General features: G+C 45.1%; 1 protein-coding gene across 2 annotated transcripts in view; it reads left to right on the top strand.

Annotated features, from left to right (window-relative positions):
- pof1b (POF1B actin binding protein) overlaps window positions 1-17,347 on the top strand; it is a 224,034-nt gene that overhangs the window by 202,141 nt on the left and 4,546 nt on the right. For both annotated transcript variants that reach the window (XM_083643071.1, XM_083643070.1), the window contains exons 11-13: window positions 2,399-2,530; window positions 5,317-5,387; window positions 15,072-15,186. In XM_083643071.1, coding sequence (XP_083499197.1) covers window positions 2,399-2,530; window positions 5,317-5,387; window positions 15,072-15,186 — 318 coding nt within the window. The remainder of the gene's footprint in view (window positions 1-2,398; window positions 2,531-5,316; window positions 5,388-15,071; window positions 15,187-17,347) is intronic.

The raw sequence follows: 17,347 nt of genomic DNA, 5'->3' as shown, positions 1-17,347 counted from the left end.
GGGCGCTCCCCCCCGCACATACACTGCACTCTGTCAGGTCCCCCTAAGCGCAAGTTTGAAGTCGATCCAACAAACGGTTCTCGAGATATGCGAAGAAAATACATAGACGCAGTCCTGGAATAAGTCCAAATTGCATGAAATGTGGCACCATCGGGGTCCGAGTAGCGCACTCCCCAAGTTTGAAGTCGATCGGACGAATGGTTCTCAAGATAAACCACTTTTTGTGTGGCCAGTAGGTGGCGCTGTGCCGAATTACACGAAATCCGTCACTGCACTGTGTCGAGTTCCCATTAGCGCATTCCCCAAAGTTGAAGTTGATCGGACGAACGGTTCTCAAGATAAACCACTTTTTGTGTTGCCAGTAGGTGGCGCTGTGCCGAATTACACAACATTCTGCAGTGTTCTATGTCAGGTTCCCAGCAGCACACTCTCCAAGTTTGAAGTCGATCAGATGAATGGCTATGGAGATAAAGCGCTTTTTGTGTTGCCAGTAGGTGGCACAATGCCAAATTGCACGGAATTCAGCTCCCTGCACTCCCTTGAGTCCCCCAAAGCGCACTCCCCAAAGTTGAAGTCGATCGGACGAACGGTTCTTGGGATAAACAGCATTTTTTATGTTGCCAGTAGGTGGCGCTATGCCGAATTGCACGAAAACAGGGCACTGCACAATAGGGCACACTCCCAACCCAACTTACACAGGATGGGGGTTCCCGGAAGTGGCGTGGCCCTAGATCAGTGATACTCAACTTGCGGCCAGGGGGCCAGATGCGGCCCGCGACAGGGTGCAGAGTGGCCCCCCGACCATTTCCTAATAATTTCACGTTAGTTTTCATTCACAATAATAACTAATGTGAAATAAAGTTTGGCTGAGCTCCAGTTAAATTGTCAAATACCGCCGTCTGCTCGCTACCCAGGCACTTATGTATGTACTTAACTTAACCTAACTAACTATCCGGTGTGCACAACATTGTAAGACTAAACTCCGGCTGACACCCCAAAAAACTACAATCCGCTACAGAAAAATGTATATTGTTTGTTTATTAACTGGCCCCTGGCCTCCTATCATTTCACAAAAGTGGCCCCCGGGCAAAGCAAGTTGAGTATCCCTGCCCTAGAGGATATTATTTCTGAATGCGTGACTCATTAAGGCTGAATTATGCTCACCCTGCGCGGGGGTGGAGCGAGGGGCGGGCGCGTCAAATTACGTAAATTTGTTGGGCGTGGTTATTCGCTAGCTCCAGCGGCCGCTCGCGTTGTGCCTGATTTTTTTTCTAACAGCGCGAGCTTCTCTCCAAACATGGCTGCTTTCGAGCCACTGAACCCTGAACACTGAGCTGTGTTTTCACCACATTTCTTGACCCATGTGGTAGGCTATAAACTTAGATTTGCAACTGTTCGTTTTTAGTCATTTCACCAAGTAAATGTGTTGTGTTGAGAGCATGATTGAGAGAGATTAAAAGCAGCACAGAGTAGGCTATCAGGGCTGAGAAGTAAAAACGGCTTTCAGTAAAAACAAGTTTGGTGAGTCCTTCATGTGCTGATGTGCGGTCGTTTGAGAGTTAAAGCGCACTCAGTACTGCACAGAGTTTCATTGCGACTTTTCACGGGCTGTTCTCACCATTGTACAATACATGCTGATCACTTTCTGAGTATAATGGCATCTGCCCCAGCGCGAGGTCTACACGGTGACTCACGGAGACTCGCGGGGCCCCACCCCCACGGAGCTTTGCTCGAGTATAAGAGCACCTTTATAGCCTACCATTATAGCCACATAAAAAACTGAGCTCTACTGATTATTTCCCCTTGATTTTATTCATGACAGACTTGTAAATGCATATTTGGACAGGCACATACATAGGAGGAGATTTCTTCACCCTCTGAAGGAGCAGAACTGAAGACAAATATTCAAATATCGAACGTGTTTCGTGTCCGAATCGCACGGAAACAGGGCACCGCACTCCGTCGGGTCGCCATCAGCGCACCCCCCGAGTTTCAAGTCGATCCGACCAACGGTTCCCGAGATACGCGAAGGACAGACAGAGAGAGAGACAGACGATCCCGTCATTATAGTATAGATATAGATAGATACCCAGCCCTAGTCTATGGAGAAAATTAATGGGAAGCTCTTCTTTGGCTGGAAACGTCACGGGAAGTCACGTGACTGTTGAGCTCTATAGAAGTACGTATCAAAGGGTTCACTAGGAGTTACTTTCATTTATTTACCACTGCTCTGTGTGTGTGTGTGCATGGCGCGTGCGTGTGTGTGTGCGTGTGCGTGCGTGTGTGTGTGTGTCCCCTCTCTCTCTCTCTTTATCTCTGGCTGGCTGTTTGTCACTCTGCTTGTCACTCTGTCCGTCTGTCTGTCTGTCTCTTTCTCTCTCTCTCTCTCTCTCTGTAGTCCCAGTTGGTGAAGATCCAGAAGACAGTGACCACTGAGCGGTCGTCCTCAGAGAGGAGCCTCCAGCTGAAGATGTCAGAGCTGCTGGGCACGCTGGAGCAGAGGCAGACTGTTATCACACGACAGGAGGAGGTTCGCCCCTTCATACTGTTCAGCTTATTTCACTTCTTTACATTTAAAGCTATAGTGCGGATATTTTGTCTCCCCCTTTTGGCAGTGAGAGTATGTGCGCTGCATTCATGTGGTGTCCAACTTTGTCGCTATATTTAGCTACTTTTCAGACCCCCCCTGGCGACTTTATTTCTCTAGAGCAGGGGTGCCCAAATTCTTTCCCATGAAGGGCCAAAACTCAATCTGGGTGGAGGGCCAAAAATAAACGTTGTGGAATTACATTAAAATGTATTGTGTTTTATAGAAAATTAACATTCTAAATCTAAAATTACATTTCAATATAATAATCTACTTTTTATCTGTTTGGTAATTGTAATAATTTGCAATTGGTTATATATATTTAAAAAAACATCTGCATTTGTGGGGAGCTTAAACATTTAATCAGTAAACACCCAGTTAATAACAGTTGTATTTTCCACCTTTGTAATCAAGAGAGAAATTTGACTTAATTCACAACTTGAAAAATCCTCAAGGTACTTTGAAAATCAGCTTTATTGTCCATCTTTTGTAAACAATTTGCCATGACAATTTGCAGGGATGCAATCTCAGGAGTGAACACAGTATCCGCAGCCACATTCAGACACTGTTTCACAAAGTCACCACATGAAAAAGCTCGTCCACCCTTTGCAATCAGTGCAGATATCTGATAACTTGGCCCGCGGGCCCCAAATTGGTCACCACTGCTCTAAATCGACTAGCGACAAATCTGGTATGGCTGCTGCCAGGGTTTCTGTCTCTTTCTCTCTCCCTGCCAGTGCTTCACACAGATACACACACTGCATAGGGTTTCCAGGCAGGCAGAGTCAGCACCTCTCTATATCACAACGCTTTTTCCGCGGCGTGCATAATTGCATATACAAATGAGCGTGTGACATCATCATCTAGCGACTTTCTGAGTAGCCATTAGCTACTTTCCTTGCAAAAGAGTTGGCAACACTGCGTCCATGTTGTGAACACGCCGAAGTCGGAAGCAGGACTTCCCAACTCTGGAAATGGAACCATGCAAGGAGCACAGCACATGGATGCAGCGTTAGTCAGCCTACTCTGTCTGGGCTGTAAAACAGTCGATCACTTGTTTTGAGCGTCACACACAACCCCCACGAAATAAGTCGTTTCACTTGAGAATTTGATCCATTTGGTTCAATAACAAATAAGCTGGAAGAAGACGATGACATTATTGATCTACATTCACGTTAGCAGAGAGCTAACCTGAAGTTAGCAGAGGGCTAACCTGAAGTTAGCAGAGGGCTAACCTGAAGTTAGCAGAGGGCTAACCTGAAGTTAGCAGAGGGCTAACCTGAAGCTAGCCGGCTTGGCTGGGTGGAACTCTCTGGTGCGCTACTGTCTACTGTGGAATACTGAGAGTTATGTGGCAGTGATAGGCTTAATCAGCATTGTGGGGACTCATTTGGCAGTGGCTTATAATGGATGGTTTAAAATACATGCTACAGCATGCGCTGGGACGCGTCATCAGTGATGTTAGCTGGGGCCGTAAGGTGTTTCGGGTCTGTCAACATCATACACCCTCACCCAGTAGACCCAGCTGAGGCCGATTAAGACCCCGACCCCCATCCCAGAAGCAGCCGCTCACGGATCAGCCTTCCTACTCTGTCTGCAACATTGCCCGCGGAAGGGCTGATCACACCCAATCCGCTGCAATAGAGTTAGTGCTACACCGCAGTATTGTAATGCCTTCGGTGCATGGAGGGTCTAAGGCCCTGTGTGGGTGACTCCAGGCCGGGCTCCTCCTTCGTCTCACCAGACCCTCCCGGGGAAAAGGCAATCCTACCATGGGCAGAGAGGACGACTCAAGAAGGCCTGTGCGTTGCACGTCATTCGCCTGCGGCGAGCACCTCACTCTAGCCTGAAGGACCCCAGGCCGCGCCGATCTTTGCACAGATTTTCAGGAGGCTAATCCGTAGCGTTTGTGGGTTTCTCCCTCACGAGAGAGCCAGGATGGGGTGCTAATCCCATCCAGTACCGGATGCCATCTCTCCGCCCGTCAACTGTCTCTCCAGCTTGTCACCAAACTATACTTGGTTGTCACCTAGTCTATTCACTGGCCAGGGGAGCCAGGATTCTAGGTTTAAAATACATGCTACAGCATGCGCTGGGACGCGTCATCAGTGATGTTAGCTGGGGTCGTAAGGTGTTTCGGGTCTCTCAACATCATACACCCTCGCCCAGTAGACCCAGCCGAGGCCAATTAAGACATGGTCATTTATATGTAAAAGTTGGACACTCAAGCTTTAAAAACAAAAGTGCGAAAAATAGCACCATCAACACATTAAACCATGGTGTGTGTGTGTGTGTGCGTGCGTGCGTGCGTGTGTCGGAGTTCGCATGTGCAGGCATCCATGTTCAGGGACAGAAAGGGAAAACACCACGACATCATTTCAAACATACTGTACTGTATGCTGGAGCAGAAGGAGACTTCAGGCACTCATACGTGGAGCAAGGAATTTGATAATGGAAATTAAAAAAATGAAAAAAAAGTTTCGACCTGGGCTGTGCATGAGTAAAAGACAGACACCTGTCTTTTCCTCATGAACCCTTTCTTCAAGAGCACCTACGTTTTTTCTACTTGAGATACTAAGAGTAATCCTTGAGCACACAATACTGTACTGTATATTTGTGAATCAAAACACAGTCGGCTGCTGAGTGTCTGAGCCTGTCAGCTGGTGTGACCTCTGACCTGCGAGCCTGTCAGCTGGTGTGACCTCTGACCTGTGTTGTTCCTCCTGCAGGAGATCAGGAAACTGCTGCAGGAGAAGAGCGACAGCTCCAAGAACTTCACCAAGACCATCATCACCAAGAGGTACTGTAGAGTGCAAGCCAGCACAATTACACATTACATGAGCCAGCACAACACTACACATTACATGACGCTATGTTACACTACATTACAGTTAGGGATGCACAATAATATCGGCACATCATCGGTATCGGCCGATAAAGGCTTTAAAATGAAATAACGCTGTCGGCCTGAAACATTTGTGCTGATATGACAGGCCGATAAGATTACGTGTTAATTATGCCCAAATGAAATACGGTAGTTGTGAAATAGTTCGAATTTGCCCTGGTTGGCTATTGTCAGAGTTGTCTCATCATCCAAGCATGTCCTTTGTACCCTATAACATACCCTGTAACATACCCTTGTTTTCATCAGAACTTGTCAAAATTGTTGAGAAGGATGAATTTTTTGTTTTGTTTTTTGTTTTTTTCATTGGTAATAACATTTCATTCCAACTCTGAATTTTAACCCTCTAAATTCCAGTTTGTTTACTTCCTGGCAGTGCTTTTTATCAGTGTTAAAAAATACAAGTGAATTATTTTCCATCCCATAAATGGGAAATTCTTTAATTGGCAGCAAAACATTTTTCCCCCCAATTCTACATGCGAACAAGACAAACAGGGCTCAGACACAGGAAAATAAACCACCGTGGCACTGGTTTTCTATATAATGTAAAAAACACAAATAGTGGGGGGGGGGGGGGGGGGCTCAGTCCCACAAATGCATCCCCCACTCCTCCCCAGAGCCTGGAATAAGTCAAAGATTTGAAAGAAAGAATTGAAAGGGGGGAAAATCTCATTGACAAGCATGGAAAAAGGCCTCGTCATATAGCAAAAAAGCCCCCAAACCACCAAAAAGGCACTTTTTTGGACTTCCAGCTGTTTTTCTAAAACAAAACAAACAACCAAAAAACATTAATTACCTGATGTTAAGCATTCATCCTGGAGTTAACGCTTCAAATTTGATTTGAAATGAGTTTTTACAGCCATTTTGGCATAGGGACCCATAGAGACAGTCCGCATGTCTGGGAACGCCCACAAAATGTTAACCGGCTGGCGAGTGAGTGAGTGAGTGGGGTAAAACCATCGACATATAAAGATGGACTGAGCATTGGTCCCGTTCAGTGAAGCCGCTGCATGTTAGATCGCCGCTCTGGCGGCTGTAGCCAGTATAGGTCACAAGGCCCGCCTCCCCCATGTTAGTGGATGGGAAAATCACAACAAAAATAATCACAGCACACGTCAGATAATTTTTTTCCAAAGGTGGTTTGTATCATTTTAGATAGTCATTATCATGCTAATGCCTGTGCAAGTGGTCCTTTTTCTGATCAGTTTGTTTTTAAGTAGTTATTTGACATATAAAAAGGGATAAAAATGGATGATTGACAGCTGTGGCAGCCAGTCTCAAGCCGTCATTGGCTGGACAGGCTGTTCATATTATAGATCTATCGTCATAGACAAGACACACGGCTTCATCTGTTATCTAACGCTTCGTTCACACAGACAACCTACGCCTTGCCTTGCCTCAACCCACGCCTACGCCGAGCTGGGCGTGAACCTGTTACTCGCTTTTGCGATCACACCGCACGCCTTTTGCACGCCGAACCTGGAGCCGAGTCACAAGCGCCTCTCCTCTCTCCCGACTGTATTTTTTCACGTGTTGTCCAGAATTGTCATGGGTAGCCTCTAGGTAAAATAAATCGGATATATTTAATGTTCTATTGATGCTGGATATGTATAACCAGGTCTGACTATAGTCGTACATTTTAGAGAGGTGATCTTGCAAGAATATGTGCTGGCACAACAACATTGTCCATCTTGCTTCTTCGGTCGCTATTCTCTCTCATGAAGATTTGTTTGCCGACGGGGAGAAAGCCCCACGTGATAGCCACCCGTCAATCTCTCTGTCTCTCTGCTCAACATGTTGTAGTAACTCCATTTTATTATGAAATTCAGTTGACTTTTCCATTTCCGACGGATATTGTGCGTTTTTCTTTCATGGCTTGACAGAAGAAGTCTGCCTGCACGCGCCTTGTCGGCTTCAAAATAGAGCTCACGCCTATTCGATAAAATCGGCAAGGCACAGGCAAGGCATGGGTACACGCAGGGTTCACGCTCAGGCGGCCGGTGTACACAGCCTCGTTGACTAAAACGGACGCCTATTAAAAAGCGTGGGTAAAGGCAAGGCATAGGCAAGGCTTGGGTCGTCGGTGTGAACCCAGCCTAACGCTGCCTGGGGGTCGGGCTTTTAGCATGGGTACTGGCTCCCTGGAGGTCGGGGTGGCTGTGTTGGCTACCAGACATATCCAATAAAAAGGACATTGTTTTGTGAAAGGTGCGCGAGGAAGTAACGTTGGTTGGGGACTGAAGTAAGTTCAGAAAATATGTGTTTTATTAGTTCCAGCCACGTTATCGGTACACAACGGTTTTTAACATGCAGGCTAGCACTAGCGTTAGCCGCTTGTGCTAGTCGGCTGTTTTTCATTATTTATCGGCTTAATATTACTATAATGTTACGTTCCCAAGTTTGACCAGGGGAGAAAGGATGTAACATATGATGAAACACAACAAACCGGGGGACAAAGGAGACAGATCATTTACAATAATCAGGTTTTATTACTAAAATAAGGTTAAATAAAAAGGTACAAATCGAATCAACACAGGACTGCTTCCTGAAACAGAGGAAGAGTGATTAAAGCCCCATTCAGTAAGTTTTCCAAGTTTTACTGTTGGAGAAACTGCGCCCTCTGGGTCCAATAGTATCGATAATGATATCGCCGTTCAAAGTCAACAAAACACAGCGCCAGAAAGCTCTATGTACATGTTGTGACATCGGGTACTCACCACGTGATGAAATAATAATCCATAGTTCCGTGAAACATCATTTTCGTAGCAAATCCGAATCGAGTTACTTCCTTGTTTTCTTGAACACAGCGCTTCCGCTGTACAGCGCATGCGCGCATGCTTTTCTTTTTTCTTTTTTCTTGCTACGGGACGTGGCAGACAAACTGCTTAGTCCCAGGGCTGGCCAATGGAGGGCGGTGTGGGATAAATAAAGACGAGGGTCTCCCTATTACAAGTCAATCTACCATGTCCTGTGACTAAAAAGCTGTTATATTACAGTAAAAAATGTAAAAAATCTTACTGATTGGGGCTTTAATAACACAAAAACTAAGGTTAACCAAATAAACTGACCACACTCTCGGAGAGAGTCACCAGGCGCCCCACTCTCAATCTGAGAGTCACACTCTCTAGAAGAGTTGAGAAAGCTTTCTTTGACCGACACCGATCCACAAGTGCTAAGCACCACGCACACAGCACACCATGCTGTGTGCAACACACAGCACCAAGCTGTAAGGAATTTGGTATACACCAACACACAGCTCCAAGCTGTCACGATGGCCCACTGGGCTGACTGTCTGTCTCTCCATGGTTTTAAGCTGCAGCCTCTGATTGGCAGAGTGAATACACCTGTGCTCTCCTGCACAGGTGCCACAGCACAGGGGGGGGAGGGCCTGGAGAGGAACAATCAAGCACAGACACTCCCACGTAACAATAACTTAACAACCGATAACGATAGCTGGAATAACACAATAATACACACATATTTTCAGAACTTACCACGTTGTCCAACTGCCTGCATATGCCAGGAAATGTGTTTTATAATGTTAACTCCCGGGTATAACCAACACGGGGCCTACATAAGTGTACACAACCACCATTAGCTAATCGCTAATTTTGGTAGTAAAGCAATAAACGTTTTTATATAGATATCTCAGGGAAGTGACTTGGGGACTGTGGGGATGTTCGTTCTTCACAAGCTCCTTTCTTAGCTGTTGTAAGGATATAGTTACAGAGAAGAGACCAGGCAGCTGGGCTAACGTTACCACTGAGCTATATTAAATGGAACGTTACAGGCTGCCCTACTCATGCTATACCAGTAAACAACGTAGCGTAAAGCATAAAGGTTAGATTTGTTAAACCAACATTTGCTCCAAAAGGAATTAAATCATAAAGTTAATCAAAATGCCACGGAAACATTAGGCTAATCAACACAGCAGTGCATCCGAGGCTATGAGCATCCCTGGCTCCTCCTCCGGTCCGGGCTGCTGCTGAGAGCAGCCCGGAGGTCTCAATTTCCGACAACCAAAATCAGATTTTCGTACAGGCGTCATTTTGATAAACTGATCTCATAGTGGGAATCTTCCTGGTTACTTTTGGCGAGACAAAAAATATTACAACTTAACACATTGACTGCCAGCCGTTTTTTTCTTGCTGTAGATAGCTTCTGCCAGGGGGGTTTTTGAGGATTCTAGGCTCATTTTACAAGAGCCGAGGTTTCTCTTCTGTTACGACTTCGTGAACACCAATCATCTAAAAAGAACTAATAGAATGTGTGCTTTCTCTGTCTAAAAGAGTTAGTTTGTAGAGTTAGTAGTTATGTAAGCATTAGCAGTTGAATACAGCATGGTTTCAGCATCAGAAAAAATATTTAGAGATAAACGGCTTTTTGTGAAATTCGATAGCACAGTCACTTTAACCATTCATTTTTGGCATCAGTAAGACCTAAACAATAGTTTTGAACAGTAATTTCCTCCATAACAGCAGTAAACTTCCCTCTGCTCAACTCCTCCCTCCTGTGGGCGTTCTTTTTGGCTGCAGCGCCATGTCACAAGCACTTTCCTACCTTTGCAAATGCACTTTCTCATACTCTCGACCTCTCAAATAAATTTCTGAATAGAAATTAAATTACTCTAAATTATAGCGAAAAAGAAACAAAAAAGAATGGGTTGAAAATCCCATTCTAAAAGCCTTTTAGAATGGGATTTGTTTCCAATTTGGTGTCGGACTAGGGGGCAGTCCCCGCTTGTCACCATTGCTTTGCTGCTGCTGTGCGGGTGTGTGCCTGTCTGTGCGGCCGCTCTTTGAGGAAGTCTGGTTGGACTCGCTCGCGTCTTGGAGTTTTGGTTGAGGGCTTTGATGAAGCTTTTGCGATTCTGGTCATATTATGCTGCGTGTTTCAAAGTGTGTCCCACCCGCAATCCACTATGCAAATCTGCAATCCCGCACCGCCAGCAATCAGCGCGAAAATGAAAGCGCCTTCGCCAATCCACCTTCATGAGAATGGCTTCAGTCACACTGCTTTTTGCTTGCCTTCCTCCTTCCTTGTCGCCACTTAGTGGGTCGGTGGAATGGGTTGTACACGTTGTACACGTCCAATACCTATATAAGAGATGTAAAAGGCTTAGATGCACAACCTACCGTCAACAAAAAAAAAATCGATTTTTTTGACGAGTACACTCGTCGCTGGCAGTTAACAGCTGGATTGTGTTTGACGAGTACACTCGTCGCTGGCAGTTAAGGTGTTAACACGTTAATTGCCAACAACGAGTTGAGTCGTCAAACACAATCCAGCTGTTCACTGCCACCGACGAGTTGAGTCGTCAAAAAAAATATATATATTTTTTTGACGGTGCTACGTGGATAAATGCCCCCCGCGTCTCCTATGGAGATATTGGAAGTATTGAATGTGTATAATCTATTTTACCGACCAGCTAGGTGGCGACGGTCCTCTCCCGACAGAGATAAAGTCAACCAAAAGCAGCCGCCTCCCGCGTCTGCTTCCTCCAAGGAAGGAAATCAAGGAAATGGCTTGGCGATTTTACAGTCAGAAACGAACGAGCCTCATTCTCATACTGTAGGCGGGGACGCTTTCGCGCTGCTGCGGTGGGGGGTTCCAGAAATGGACTGTGTGGCTACTGTCCATGGTGGGCAGCATAAAGCCTAGAGTCGCACGGGGCTTCATCGGGGCTCTCAAACCCAGACCTATCCACACTCGCTGCCAGGGAGGCAGGCTGCTCAAACTCGCTGCCAGGCTCCCAGCAGCAGAGCACTCACTTGTGACAAACGCAGGCTGAAAGCCACTAGACACGCCCACGGAGGGAGGAGTTGAAGGAGAGGGCGTTCGGAACTATATTGTTTGGATGTCTGATCTCTCACTGATGCCAAAAATAAATGGTTAAAGTGACTGTTCTGCGTGTTTGATTGAATTTCACAAAACTGCGATTATCTCAGCTTCCTGTCTCACACGCTAAAACCATGCTGTACTCAACGGCTAATATCTACATAACTACTAACTCTACAAACTAACTCTTTTAGACAGAGAAAGCACACATTCTATTAGTACTTTTGTGAACTTTGTGTTGACAAACTCCAAGCAGAAAAGAATCCTCGGCTCTTGTAAAATGAGCCAGAATCCTCAAAAAAACGGCTTGGCAAAAGCTACCTACAGCAAAAAAAAAACGGCTGGCAGTCAATGTGTTAAAGTGCCATATTTACAGAGCTAGACTGTATATAAATACACAATGCACTGTGCGCATTCTAGAAACAGCAGCTCTACATAAGAAAGTATAGAGGGGGGGGCTCAGACTGAGGTTTCAACCCAAAAGAGCTAGTGCGCAGACTCTGGTTCTCTGATCTGAGAAGATTTTGGCTTCAATAGACCATACAGGGAGGAGATAGGGACGCGTTCTCCATTCATATTATATCTCAATGGGTAAAACTGCCGATATATCTCATGGGCTGACTCACCAAAAGACGGTGCTGCGGCTCTAAACTACATGTTTGGGGGTTCTAGAGCAGAACACAAGACGTCTGCTCAGATGTGCGTTTACTGCGGTGGTTAAATCCCTGACCGTGTCTGCCTGGGCTGGGCTATCAGCTAAATTCTAACTTTGCTGAATGATAGAATGGGGGAATTTACCCCACCCTGACCCCGCCCCCAGGCTAACCCAGCGTCTATTGTGGGCGTTCCTAGAGCCTGTATGGGTGTTCCCAGACATGCGTTAAAACATGGGACATGTGACATAACACAGCAATGTGCGACTGGATCCTGGATTTCCTGACAGACCGCCGCCAGGTGGTGAGGGTGGGCAACCTCACCTCCTCCCCACTGACCATCAGCATAGGAGCGCCCCAGGGGTGCGTCTCCAGCCCCTTCTGGTACGACCTCTACACCCACGACTGCGTGACGACTCAAACTTCGAACACCATCGTGAAGTTTGCAGACGACACAGCAGTCGTGGGGCTGATCTCGGGGGGTGACGAGACGGCCTACAGAGAGGAGGTGGGGGCCCTGGAACAATGGTGCCAGGACAACCACCTCTCTCTGAATGTCTCCAAGACCAAGGAGATCATTGTAGACTACAGGAGGGGGGGGAGCACACCCCCCCCAATCACCATCAACGGCACAGTGGTGGAAAGGGTGGACAGCTTCAAGTACCTGGGAGTCAACATCCACCAGGACCTGACTTGGGCCGGCCACACCGCCACTGTTGTCAAAAAGGCCCAACAGCGAATACACGGACTCAGGCGCCTGAAGAAATTTGGGCTAAGGCCAGAAATCCTTATGGACTTCTACAGAGGCACCATTGAAAGCCTGCTGACTGGCTGCTTCACCACCTGGTACGGGAACTGTACCACCATGGACCGCAGGGCGCTACGGAGAGTGAGACGCGCGGCCCAGCACGTAACAGGATGTGAGTTGCCAGATCTGCATGAACTGTATAAACAGCGGTGCCTCAGGAGGTCCCTGAAGATCATCAAAGACACAAACCATCCCCACAACAGCCTGTTCTCCCTGTTACCTTCAGGGAGAAGATACAGGGTTCCGAAAGCACGCACAAATCGCTTGAGGAACAGTTTCTTCCCGCAGGCCACGAGACTCCTTAACATACACAAATAGTGTAGTAGCCGTACTGTACCGCACTGTAGCTGCTACCATTACGTATGTCTAATGTTTAACTGTATGTTTAATAAGGAATATGCTATCTGCACCTGTATGTCAAATACGCCGAATTTAGAACGCCGAGTTTAATTGTATATTTAATAAGGAATATGCTATTTGCACCTGTAGGTCAAATACGCCGAATTTAAAATGTTTAAGCACGTCTAAAGTATGCTCATGACATGTGCACCTATGTGCAGTGAATATGCCACTGTCTCTGACTTGTCTTATCACTATACTGCCTTATTGCTTGTTGTGTCTCTTGTTGTTTTTGCACTCATATGCCCTGTTATATTTGTACTATGTTGTAAACGGAGTCCACAGCACAAGAATTTCACACGTGATACTTGTACCATGGAGTGACAATAAAAATCTTGAATCTTGAATCTTGACATCAGTTTATTTATCAGATGTTTGCTTGATTTTGTGAGAATAAACTGAGGAAAGATGGCCTTGTGCTAGTGTTGAATGTAAATCTGAATCATGTATCGCAGATGATCGCTCACTCTCCGTCGTCTGGTCAGAGGCACCTTGGATAAAATGATAAGATGTGTTGATATAAATTCATATAAAGATGTTGATGTTGATGAACGCGAAAGGGAGCCGACCAACCCTGGAGCCCAGAGGACGTCAAGGTAGGCAAGGAAGAGGAAAAACAGCCTGCTAGCAACCTTCAAATTTGAAAGCTTTAGGTTTATATTTATTGAAATGTTTTGATACTGTATCTGTAACAATTCGGCACATACACCATGTAGCATGTATTCCGATATCATTTCAAACTGTAAGAATGGTCCCTTCCTTGTTTATTGCTAGTCTCGGCTCCCAGACGTTTGTTTCACCATTATCAAAAGTACACTGTGGTGTAAGCAGTGAATGTTTTAACTTTTATTGTGTATTTTTAAGTGCTGCTTGGTGGATTATCTAACCGGTATATGCCGGATTTACCAGGAGAGCTTAACAATAGGTGCAAAATCTTAAACTATATTATATTGATGAATTATGTTTACCAATAATCAGTGACACAGATTTTTAACGGAGCTTGGCATGTCCAGCTGAGCTGGTAGACTAACACTCCTAACTTGGTTTAAAATTCTGACAGCTGGGTGTTCGGCGGCTTCAGCCACTCACGCTAAGGCCGAGCTTGAGGCCAAGATGGATTATCTCAAAGGATTTTAGATCTCACGAGAGAATCCAGCTTGCTTCCAAGGTTAAGAAAATAGCACATTTGAATGGAAAACAAACTGATGGAATCCGACCCCAATAGTAAAGCTGTAACTATTTTGACTACAGGGTGACAGGAAGTGTCCCTAATGCGAAGTGTCACACTTTTGTAAAACACGCCCCAAAAAAATAAACACCTGGGCCTAATTTCAGACCGTAAGGCCTACCAATCTCAAAATCATCGCTATACGAATCTGAAAAAATGACGGAATCCATCCCCAGTAGGATATAAGGTTTTAAGTAGGATGAATCTTACAGTTTTGTTTGAAAGAACATGTTATGGCATGTTTTCCATAACCTAAGTTGAAGATTTCCTATTTTGCCCAGTGAATGTGTCCATTTTGAAAAGCACTGTATTTATTGATGTCTGCATCTGCCAGTGCTCCATCACGATAAGAGTCGGCATAATAATGTGTTCATTCCCCTCCAGGAGAGACTTGATGTTCTCTGAAATTCAGTGGAAAAAATGTGTGGATATATTGGTATTGGCAGTCAGCCAAAAGAGTTGGAAAATATCGGCATGTCAGATATCAGCAAAATATTGCAATATCGTGTATCCCTCATTACACTATTGTGTGTGTGTGTGTGTGTGTGTGTGTGTGTGTGTGTGTGTGTGTGTGTGTGTGTGTGTGCGTGCGTGCGTGCGTGCGTGCGTGCGCACGTGTGTGTGTGTGCATGCGTGCGGGTGTGGCGTGCACGTAGGTACAGGAACCAGTACCCCATCCTTGGTCTGCTGGGTGACGACTACCTGGCCACCTCCCCCGTCAAGGAAGGCAAGACCATCGTCATCGAGAGGACCGGGGCGATCATCAAACAGGTAAATACTGGAGAGAATAAGAGAGAGTTGTGTTAGAAAAGTACTGGGGAGAAGAGAGCATTTTAAGAAGGAGATTTTTGCATAAATTTGAGCAATCTCTGACACAAAACTTCCAGATTTAGCCACATATCATGTAAGATTACTAGGCAAAAGGAATAGTTCACCCAAAACAGAAATTGTTGTATGTATTTTCGGTGACACATTATAGTTACTTGTTAGGAGGTTGAGTATGAACTATTTGTATATTAGACTATCCAAGTGTGAATTTGTGATAGCGGGAAATCTAGAGAAAACTCACAAACACTGAACTAAACATTGTTTTGGACAAAAATATATTTAAATATCCTTTCAAATATCATATGGATGCACCCATACTGCCACATCACTTGTACTGAACTATATTATGTTACTTTGACAAAAATAACTGAGATTTATTCCATTTTTCCAAAGTCCAGTTGCTTTGCTTTGCTTTGGTTCCTGACTTCCTGGCATGTTGTATGTGGATCTTGACATCACATTTTAGTATTGGAGAGATTCTCTGATAAGTTTGCCCTTTATAGCCTGATAACGGCCAACTATCCAATAATAGTGATCATATGTATTGGCGCATCCTTATTTTCATCATTTCCTGGCTTTGTTGAATACTGGACAATAAGAGCTTTTATTTACTGCTGAATAACAGCCCGCTCTTTCACATTTCATTTCACTCCACTATCAAGAACTCGATTTTGTTATGCTTCTGCCGGCGATAGCCGAGGCGGAGGCATTATGGTTTCGGGTTGTCCGTCCGTCCGTATGTACGTCCGTCCGATGATCGTTAACGCGATATCTCAGGAACACCTCTTCAAATTTGACTCAAACGTCCACTTGGATTCAAAGATGAATTGATTAGATTTTAGTGGTCAAAGTTCAAGGTCACTGTGACCTCACAAATGCAATTTTCTAACTCGTTAATGTGATAATCTCAGACACGCCTTGACTGAATTTCGTCACATTTGGCTCAAACGCCCACTTCGACTCAAGGATGAACTGATTCGATTTTGGTCGTCAAAGGTCAAAGTTCAAGGTCACTGTGACCTCACGAACACCATTTTCTACCTCGTTAACGCGATATGTCAGGAATGCCTTGAGTGAATTTCATCACATTTGGCTCAAACGTCAAAGTTTGGACAGACATGGATCTGGACTGCTCACTTGTTGGCGGAGGCATATATCTCTGGTGCGGTCGTTCTAGCTGATTTCAAATCAAACTAGAAGGGCACTCGGAGAGCACAGATCTCCGCCAAGGTTCATGCTATTATTGCTTGTTTTATCATGAGTCGGATCCGAATACACTCCAAAATGTAATGGGTTCTTCCTTGGCCAACGCTACACCCTTCCACAAAGTTACATGAAAATCGGGCCAGTGGTTTCTCCATAATCCTGCTAACAAACAAACAAACAAACAAAAGGCGGGGGTTATTAACTGGCGACACCTTGTGCCTGAAATATGTTGCTCCTTGGTTATTGCACAGTGCAGACAGATGTGCTGCATTATGTTTGGGGGGGCGAAGTCTGTAAATTACTTAATCTTGTGATTAAATCATTTGAAATCAATATTTTGTAAATAATGCATGTCATATTTTGTATGTCATATGAATGTCTGTGGTACGTAGGTGTATAATGTGCAGTGAGCCAGTCACTAAGCTTGTTGGCAGAGTGTCTAAACATCCCTAAGCGCTAGCTGTACAGTATATCATGCGTTACTTAACTTGTGGTGCGTTTGATTTATCTTGCCAGGCTAGTGCACCCGTTACTTTTGAGTTAAAGGATGGTGTTATAGTAAATTATTGATTGATCGCTTATTAATTGGTTGTTGATCATTATCGACTCTGTTCCATAAATGATACTTACATCAGGAGAGCCATAGATCATTTATGGAACAGAGTCGATAATGATCAACAACCAATGAATAAGTGATCAATCAATAATTTACTATAACAATGGCTTTGCCGATAATCAACCCACTTTGTATCATTAATAATCTCGGTAATATAAGCAGATGAGCAATGTTTACCTTCTCTCACTGTTTTCATCACGGAGAGCTCCCATTTCCTCCTCTAACAGAACGCTCCGTTGTGACGTGTTTTATGTCACAATGCATCACAATGGAACTGCAGAA

This window comes from Poromitra crassiceps (genome assembly GCF_964638095.1).
Source record: "Poromitra crassiceps genome assembly, chromosome: 1".
NCBI classification, from domain to species: domain Eukaryota; kingdom Metazoa; phylum Chordata; class Actinopteri; order Beryciformes; family Melamphaidae; genus Poromitra; species Poromitra crassiceps.
The sequence above is the reverse complement of the archived record's forward strand: the minus strand, read 5'-3'. Positions and strand labels throughout refer to the sequence as shown.